Source organism: Coffea eugenioides, chromosome 5 (genome assembly GCF_003713205.1).
Source record: "Coffea eugenioides isolate CCC68of chromosome 5, Ceug_1.0, whole genome shotgun sequence".
Classification (NCBI taxonomy): Eukaryota; Viridiplantae; Streptophyta; class Magnoliopsida; order Gentianales; family Rubiaceae; genus Coffea; species Coffea eugenioides.
The window spans coordinates 46073698-46083411 of NC_040039.1; the positions used below are offsets into that span (position 1 = coordinate 46073698).

At 51.2% G+C, this 9714-nt stretch overlaps 1 protein-coding gene across 1 annotated transcript; it reads right to left on the minus strand.

The window, feature by feature from the left end:
* Positions 1 to 4864: 4864 nt before the first annotated feature.
* LOC113771863 lies at positions 4865 to 5578 on the minus strand. The gene has a single exon (XM_027316414.1). It carries the CDS (start codon positions 5576 to 5578, stop codon positions 4865 to 4867), a length of 714 nt encoding a protein of 237 aa, XP_027172215.1.
* Between the last annotated feature and the right edge of the window lie 4136 nt (positions 5579 to 9714).

Here is a 9714-nt window from a genome sequence, read left to right on the forward strand (position 1 = left end):
TCTCAACATGCTTAAGGTGTACCTTCAACTCCCACCTCAAGCAGGTCACCAACAAGAAAAAGGCGTAGCTAGGTCCCCCTTTCCTTGTATAGCTCGGTAGGCTAGGCCGGAAGTTTTGTAATAGATAGGGTCTGAATGTATATATGAGATGAAGTTTTTAAATGAAACTGTCTGATTCGTCCTTCCATTCCCGGCTAACGGCAAACTCTAGTGACCGAGAAAGGAACCCCGACCTCCCGGATCGAGCGCCGGATAGACCTTTCAAGGCGGCGTGCCAACCTCTTGGGTCGAGCCTCGAGCCCTAAGATTTTCGAGTTGTGCCGACCTCTTGGGTCGAGCATCACGTCTCATATCTCGAAGGCTTTTCGTCGACTTGTCATTCCGACTCGTCTCCTGGTCGCCGACCTCCTGGGTCGAACGTCCAAACGTTTGCAAAGGTAATCATGCCGACCTCCCGGGTCGAGCGTCGACTCCTCAGACTCGTCTCCTGGTCGCCGATCTCCTGGGTCGAACGCCCAAACGTTTGCAGAGGTAATCATGCCGACCTCCCGGGTCGAGCGTCGACTCCTCAGACTTGAAATGTCGCCGACCTCCCGGGTCGAGCGTCGCGCTCTCAGATTCCCAAGCTTTAACCCTTGCCGACCTCTTGGGATCGAGCATTAACTTGGAAGCTTTAATCAGTGCCGACCTCTCGGGGTCGAGCATCGCACCTCGCAATGGCGACCTGGAAGCTTTAATCAGTGCCGACCTCTCGGGGTCGAGCATCGCACCTCGAAATGGCGCCCGCCGACCTCCTGGGTCGAGCGCGGAATCTCCAGAATCCTTCAAAGCTTTCCAGTCGTGCCGATCTCCTGGGGTCGAGCACTCCCGCATCCATTACTAACCCAACCCTTAGCCCCCCACTAGGACATTTAGTGAGGGAACGCTAAGTGTGCTAGTGTAAGATTCAAAATTAAAAAGTAAATAAGTACAAATAAAATTAAAACTTGAAAGTCAAGCTTTTATTGAATGATGAAACTGAAATTCGGATTCCAAAGAACAGACAACCAAACACCCTAGTCAAACCTACGCTAAAAACAGTCGCAGATTGGAGAAGTGCCAAGTATGGGGTACCTCTGATCCATCTGTTTTTGCGAGCTTGCAGTAGCCAGCTCGGCTCGCTTCTAGGACCTGGTATGGGCCTTCCCAGTTCGGGTCGAGCTTGTTGGAGCTATGAACTCGGCTGACCGAGTTCTTCCTTAGGAAAAGGTCCCCCGGCTGGTACTGTATGGTCCTCAATCTGGCATTATGATAGTGGGCGATCTGGCTTTTGTACTCAGCCATCCGTACCGCCGCTTCCTCACGCTTAGCCTTCAGCTTGTCCAAGTTGTACCTCAACTCTTCCTCGTTGGTCGATGCAACGAAGTTCTGTGACCGGGGCGAGGGGAGACCGATCTCCGCGGGTACCACCGCCTCTACTCCGTAAGTCAGAGAGAACGGGGTCTCGTGGGTGGCCGTCCTGGGCGTAGTGCGGTAAGCCCAGAGGACACTAGGGAGTTCATCCAACCAGTTGGACTGGGCCAATTCCAGTCTAGTCTTTAGCCCCTGCAGGATGGTTCGGTTGACATTCTCCACCTGACCGTTGGCTTGGGGGTGTCCAACCGAGGTGAAGTGCTGGTTAATTCCGAGCTCGACGCACCAGCTTTTGAAGGAATTTTCAGCAAACTGTCGCCCGTTGTCGGATATTAGGACATGCGGAATTCCAAAGCGGCAGACTATATTTTTCCAGAAAAACTTCTGAACTGCTCTACCGGAGATAGTGGCCAGGGGTTCGGCCTCCATCCACTTTGTGAAATAGTCGATGGCTACCACGAGGTATTCGTACCTCCCCGGAGCTCGGGGGAAGGGACCCAGGAGGTCTATCCCCCACTGGGCGAAAGGCCAAAGGCTGTGGATGGGGACCATCTCCCTGGTGGGTTGGTGGCGCAGCGGGACATGCACCTGGCATGCTCGACATTTCTGAACCAGAGCAGCCATATCTTGGAAAATCGAAGGCCAATAGTAGCCCAGGAGTAGGCACTTCTTGGCCAGTACCCGAGACCCCACATGCGCCCCGCACAATCCTTCGTGGACCTCACGGAGGACGTAATCACCCTCCTCGGGAGTCACGCACTTTAGCCAGGGGGACAAGTATGACCTCCTGTAGAGGGTCCCCCCCGCGTAGGCGTACTTGGCAGCTCTGAGCTGGATCCGGCGAGCCTCGGTTTTGTTCTCAGGGAGGGCACCCGAGCCGAGGAAGTCTACGAGGGGGGTCATTCAGGTGGCCGAGCTGTCTATAGCTAGGACCTGGACCTGGTCGATACTTTTCTGCCTTACCACCTCTATCAAAACTTCCTTGTTCAAGTGCGCAAACGAGGAGGACGCCAGCTTCGACAGGGCGTCGGCACGCTTGTTTTGCGATCTAGGCACCCGCTCGATTTCAAATGTATCAAACAGGGCTATCGCCTCCTGCACCTTGGCCAGATATTTCTTCATGACCTCCTCCTTGGTCTCGTATTCCCCGCGAACTTGGAGGACGACGAGCTGAGAATCGCTCCGGACTTTAATCGCGGTTATACCCATCTGGTGGGCTATCCGCAATCCCGTCAATAGGGCCTCATACTCAGTCTCATTGTTAGACGCGGGGAAGTCAAACCGAAGAGCATAGGTCAGCTCTTCCCCTGTCGGCGAGGTGAGCAGCAGACCTGCTCCGCTTCCTTCCTTGCTGGAGGCCCCGTCTACGAACAGCACCCAGGGCTCCTTCGGCCGGACATCCTCTCGTAGAGGGCTTAGCTTGGTTAGGGTCAAGCTGGCCCCCTCAGCAAGGAAATCGGCCAAGGCCTGGGCCTTGATGGCTGTGCCAGGCTGATAGCCGATGTCATGCTCGACCAGCTCGACGGCCCATTTGGTCATCCTGCCCGAGACTTCGGGCTTGGTGAGTATCTGCCGTAGGGGCTGGTCGGTCATGACGACGATGCTGTGGGTCTGGAAAAAAGGTCGGAGTTTTCGGGCAGCATGCACCAGGGCGAGAACCAGTTTCTCGGTCGGCGTGTACCGCGTTTCTGGACCTTGTAAAGTGCGGCTGACATAATAGATTGGCCTCTGAGCCCCCCTGTCTTCCCGCACCAAAACCGCGCTGACGGCCTCGTTGCAAGCGGACAAGTACAGGTACAAGGTTTCTCCCCGCTCAGGGGCGGTCAGGGTGGGTAGCTCGGTCAAATACGCTTTTAGTTCGGTAAAGACCTTTTCGCACTCCTCGATCCACTGAAAGTCCTTGGACGCCTTTAGGACTCGGAAGAAGGGGAGCCCCCTCACCGCGGACCGTGAGAGGAACCTATTCAGGGCGGCCATCCTTCCCGTGAGTCGCTGGACCTCCTTCACATTCCGTGGAGGGCCCATGTCCATGATGGCCTTGAGTTTTTCGGAGTTAGCCCGGATAACTTCTCGGGAGACCAAGAAACCGAGGAACCGGCCCGACCTAACTCCGAAGGTGCACTTCTTTGGGTTTAGCCGCATCCGGCTCTCCCGCAGGATGTTCAAGATTTCCCTCAAGGTGGGGACGAACTGCTGATCAGTTCGGCTCTTAACGATCATATCGTCCACGTAGACTTCCATGTTCCTGCCGATCTGGTCCTGGAACAATTTGTTGACCAAACGCTGGTAAGTAGTTCCGGCGTTCTTCAGCCCGAATGGCATCGTCCGGTAGCAATAGGTCCATTCCTCGGTGATGAACGAAGTTTTTTTCCGGTCCTCCTCGGCCATCTCTATCTGGTGGTATCCCTTAAAAGCATCCAGGAAACACAAAACGTCAAAACCAACAGTAGTATCTACTAACCTGTCGATCCTCGGCAAGGGGAAGCAGTCCTTCGGGCAGGCTTTATTGAGATCTGTAGAGTCAACACACATCCTCCAGGACTGGTCCTCCTTTTTTACCAAAACAGGGTTGGCTAGCCAGGTCGGGTAGTAGATCTCCATGATGATTTTGGATTCCAGCAGCTTTTCGACCTCCTTCCTGATCACCTCGTTTCTCTCCGGAGCGAAGTTCCTCTTCTTCTGCTTCACTGGATTGAAGCGGGGGTCTATGTTGAGGTGGTGGACGGCCAGGTCGGTCGGAATCCCTGGCATGTCCTCGACCGTCCAAGCAAAAATCTGGGCGTACTCCCTCAGGAGGGCCTTCAAGTCGCCCTTCTCATTGGGCAATAGCGACGCCCCGATGCGGATCACCTGGTCCGGCCTATCCTCCTTCAATGGAAACTCTTCGATCTCATCCTGAGTGTCCAGCTGCCGTTCTTCCTCCCCCGGGATGTAAGGTTCCAAGCTGGTCGCCTGAACGACCACCTTCTCGTGTCCCCGGAGCATGGCTAGGTAACAAGTCCGGGCCACCTCCGGAGCTCCATGCACCTCGGCAACTCCTCCCGGGTGGGGAATTTGACGCTGAGGTGGAGCGTTGAAGGAATAGCTCGGAGGGCATTCAAAGCGAACCGACCTAGAAATATGTTGTACGGGGATGGCTGCTTGACCACCACAAAGTTGACAGGGATGGTCCGGCATCTGGGTGCCTGACCTACTGTGACCATCAGGGTAATCATCCCCTCCGAGTTGATGGGTGGTCCCGTAAAGCCTACCAGAGGTGTCCGAACAAGGGTTAGCTGTCCATCTTCCAGGCCGAGTTCCTTGAACACCCTATAGAACAGGAAGTCCACTGCACTTCCCTGATCGACGTACACTTTTTTCACCCGATAATTATTGGTGACGACGTCTATCACGATGGCCTCATGATTGCCGGATGCCAAGGGAACCGCGTCCCTCGGTCCGAAGGTAATCTCATCGTCCATGCGCAGACGCTTCAGCGAATCATCTCCGTCTGGGGGGGTCGCCTGTTCTTCCGAGCTGTATGGCTGTCTCCCCCCGTGGGACCCCCGGCTATAGTGTTTATAACCCCTGCCAGGTTCTGGATGCCCTGGCCGGGGGAGTAATCTCGAGCCGCGTCACGCCTCTCAGGTCGGTCGCGGGGGTAGCCCTCACCCCTCTCTTCGCGGTAGGCACGTCCACGCTTCTGGCCCGGCCGACCTGGCTGCACAAACCGCCCCAGGAAACCACGCTGGATTAGGTCTTCAATCTCCTTCCGCAAGGCCCAGCATCCCTCCGTATCATGCCCTGCATCACGGTGGAAGGCACAGTACCGGTCCTGGTTTCTTTTATTCGGGGGCATCCCCATCTTGGGCGGCCGTCCTCCGAGACCCTCTGCTTCCATTACAGCCAGGAGCTGTGCCCTCGGCCGAGTCAGGGGTGTATACCCTTTTTCCGGGAGCGGCGGTTGAGCGTGGGCTTTATCCTTAGAGAGGCGATCGAAGACGTTCTTCCGGGCTTGACCGCCCTTGATTTCAGGGGGGTTTCCCCTTCCTCTCCGGTCCCCGAGTTCCCGATCTGACTCTCGTTTCAGGCGGCCGGCCTCCTCTGCGTTAGCGGCGGCGTGAGCCCGGGTCAAGAGCTCTCCCAAATTCTTGGGGGGCTGTTCGACAAGCTTGTAGTAGAGCTCCTCTACCCTTAGCCCGTTCATGAAGGCAGCCATGACCACCTTTTCATCATTGTCCCTGATCTGCAGGCTTTCTGTGTTGAAGCGCTTTCTTCAGGGACTCGTCCGGCTTCTGCTTGATAGCCATCAGGTGAGCCGCGTTTTTTCGAGTAAGTCTTCGAGGAGACGAACTGGGCGGCGAACTGTCTGGCCAGCTCGGTGAAACTCCGGATAGACCCCGGCGCGAGACCCTGGAACCAGAGCCGGGCTTTTCCCTTCAGAAACATGGGGAACGTCTTGCAACGGAGTGCATTCGCGGCGGTTTGTAGACGCATGTGCGTCAGGAAGACCGAGAGGTAGTCTTCCGGGTCAGTCGAACCATCGTACAGTTCGATGCTCGGGATTTTAAACCTCCGAGGTAACGGGTAGTCCTCCACCTCTCGGGTGAAGGGCGAGGCTGCGTAGTTGTCCTCGTACAGTTGCGGTCGCAGGATCTGCTCGAGCTCGTCCCGGACGGGCTGCCATTGGGGAGGGTCCCGCGGCCGACTCTTGATAGACCGGGCGGGGGAGCGCTCCGGCTCGTTCCGCGCAAGTTTCCACGAGGAGGGATTCCTCAATCGGCCCCCGGCAGACCGGTCGCGAGAATATCTCTCACTGTCCCCGACCACCGAGGCCCGCTGCTTGGGAGGAGTCCGCGATCGTTTCCTCCTAGGGGGCTGGTCCCGTGACTCGTCCTCCGAGAGAATGGGGAGCGACTCCCTCTCCTTCCCCTTCGCCTTAGAGGTCTGCGCACCCCCGGCCTCACCCCCCTCCTTCGCCTGCCGGATTATGTCTTCCAGCATGGGGAGGTTCTCGGTTACAAACTGGTAGATCTGCTGTCTCCGTTCCCCTGAAAGGGTCGAGCCCCCGGCGCCTCTGGCCGCCTCGGCCTCCATTCGCCGGGACCCCTCACCAGCTCCGGGATCAGTGTTATCCACGGTTCGCTTGGAACGCGTTCTTGCCATCAACACAAATACTCGTACCTTCGTTCCCACAGACGGCGCCAACTGAAGAAGCACGGAACTTCCTCGGACCGAGCTGACCTGACGAGCTCGGCGAGCTGATGGATAGAGCGCGTCCTAAGCCTGAAAGAAAGATGAGGGGGTGAACTATCAGGGGCCCCGAGGTAGCCCTCGAGGGCGCTCCGACGGTCAAGTTAGTTTTCCGGTGAGTGGGGAATATACTAACAGTAAAGCAGTCGGAAGTTTGTTGCCCAGAAATTAGTGAGCGTACCGTGCACAGTCGTTGTGTGTTACTGTTTATACCTGCTGAGGAGTCCGACCTCCGTACGTTTCGGGACTTGCCCTGGATAGCTCCCCATCCCGCGTTGAGGGGGATTCTCCCCGCCCTCTGCGGGGTAGCTCTCGGGGGCACCGCGGAGCCCTAGCCGTCGTGCGACCTGGGCTGGTTCCCCATGGGCCCGAAGTCCAAGCCCAACTCAGATCGCCCTGGGCTGCCACTTGTACAGGCCCAGGACGGGGCCTCTGCAGTAGTGTGCGTTCTTCTATTAAAATTCTCCTCTGGAATTTAAGGAGAAAGAAATAAATGTAACCAGCCGCCCACTATCTTTATCACGTGCACACCCATCTGACCAGGAAGGAGTTTAAGTTAAGATCTTGGGAAATCTCTTTTAAGCGGTTGTGCCATTTGTTTGTTTGAGCTAGGAAGCATAAACTGTGCAGCAGAAGCTACAGAACTAAGCTGTTATTATTTATTCAATTGAGAAATTCTCATCTTTTGAAGCAAGATCCCTGTCCAGTAAAGAATTAATCATTTTTAGGTAAATAAAAAGAATTCTCGTCCATTTGAATTGGCCATTTTTTTCAAAAACAAATTTTTCTAATACAATGATACATAATATATATATATATATAAATAAAAATAACTCAAAAAATATTTTATTCATACAATATATCAAATATTTCAAAAAATACTTATAGTAAAAGTTTTTCATATATACTGCTATAATAAAAATTTTCAAAAACACCTCCAAAAACGGTTAATCCGAACTGACGAATTAAAAGAGTTCAAACACAACTTATTTAAGAATGACTCTAAAGAAAGCAGGGCTCTTGTACATTGCAACCTAAACCACAAATGTAATAGTAGGCTAAACATCATTTTAACACATAAACAAATGTAATATTGCGAGTGCTAACATTCCATCATTACTTCTTCTAAGTTACCATCTAAAGAATTTTTACTAACAAAATCCTGGAACCTATTCAATTGAGACATTACAACCATCAAAAGAAGCAAAACAAGATCAGCAGGTTCTTGATTCTAACAAAATGCTTGCAAAAATACTAATAAAGTTTGAAACTGCCATATTTAACTGATGAGTTTTAAAATTTTAAGAACAAGGGATATGCAACATGCTAAAATCCCGAAGAAATCTAATATGCCAAACTCAATAAGATAAATGCCCTAGAATGACTTCTCAGAAGGGTCTCCAGAAGAAAACACATGAGAGTAGTAGTCAACACTTTTCTTCCTTCAGCAGAAATCCTCCTAAATGACCCTAAACCCGTCGATCATCCTGACATGCTTCCTTTTGCAGCATAACAAAAATCAGTTTTCTCAAAGTTGTCGTTATTTCCTGTCAACTCAGGTGTTGGATTTGACACAAATAGAAGCTTGGGTCAACCTTCATAGATCTATGTTGATTATTACAGCAAACAGCCGATTGTCTTTAACAAGAAGAATGCATCAAGTTTTCTCATCGCAGAATGTTAATGGCTCATGTTTGACCAATCATCCTCAGGCATCATTCACATGACATTTACTTAGAATTGAACTACAATGGTCATGGCTTCTAACTATTTTGCCACAGTAGTCTTAACAAAAGTATATCAGATCAGTCCTTTAAAATCAAACTTAAAAACTGTAGCAAAGGTTGTGCTAGAACTATCCATACGCTAAGCCAAGCCTCAAATTCTCATCACCAATGACCTGTAGGGAGAGAGTAATTCTTTCATCTAAATATTAGAGATTCACAAACATGCTCCAGCAAACCATTTTTGCCACACACTATTCTCTATTTACATCACTTTCTGCATTCTAACTATTAACTGCACCACCCATAGCCATCTAATTCTGTCCAGGCACAAATGGCAAAACTGAAATGGAGATAGTACACAATTGATGAACATAGTAAATGACAACAACTGCAGCCTTGTGTAATGAGAGAATATTTAAAGAGAGAAGTATGTAATCCAACAATCTTGTTTGCTGTTGTAATTTGCATAAGATACTTGCCATTTGAAAAAGTAGGCTTTTGAGAAGTCAAGAAAACTCAACTTATTTAAGAATGACTCTAAAGAAAGCAGGGCTCTTGTACATTGCAACCTAAACCACAAATGTAATAGTAGGCTAAACATCACAGTTTACCGTTTACCCCTGAAAATCCCAATTTTGAAAGTTTCAAATTTCCCTTCCCTTCCACCTTCCAATCTTGGACGCAATTCTTCGTCACGTTCATCAACTCAATTGCCCCTTTCGTAACCAAAATAAAAAATCCAACTTCAATTGAACGACATATTTCATTTCCCATTGCACCTATCCACCAACGGCGGTCTCTTTCGCAATTCTGGCGCACTTCATCTTTCAGATTGATGATATCTTTGTGCATCTCGGATAGTTTCTTCTGCATGTCATGCGACTGTTTCTTAATGGCTTCCAATTGTTCGTAGAGGTGCAGCGGGTCGGCATTCTGTCTCTCCAGGGATCCAGTACTGCCCGGAGATGCAATACCCTTGACATCAGTCATCCCTTTCAGTCGATCGTCGATAGAACTGAGGTGGGACGGCTCGCCATTCTCTCCCTCCGGAGACCCAATCTCCTGGACATCAGACAATTTCTCAATATTCCGTCCGTCGACGATTACATCCCTACAGCGGAACACATCCATCAGTTGAAAGCAAATGTGGCGGCTTTCTTGACTGCTGTAAGCCTAGGGTTTGCTGTCTTAGCGAAAGAGAAGTAAAAGAAGCTGTACTAATTTTATAGTTTTATTGGCGGGTCATTGCCGATTCCAATTGTTACAAATTTGGGGCGTTTAGAGAATCTGACAACATTTAACCGCTTATAATAAAGGTGTAAAAAATCTGTATTGACTCACAATCGTCCTTACTATTATTATG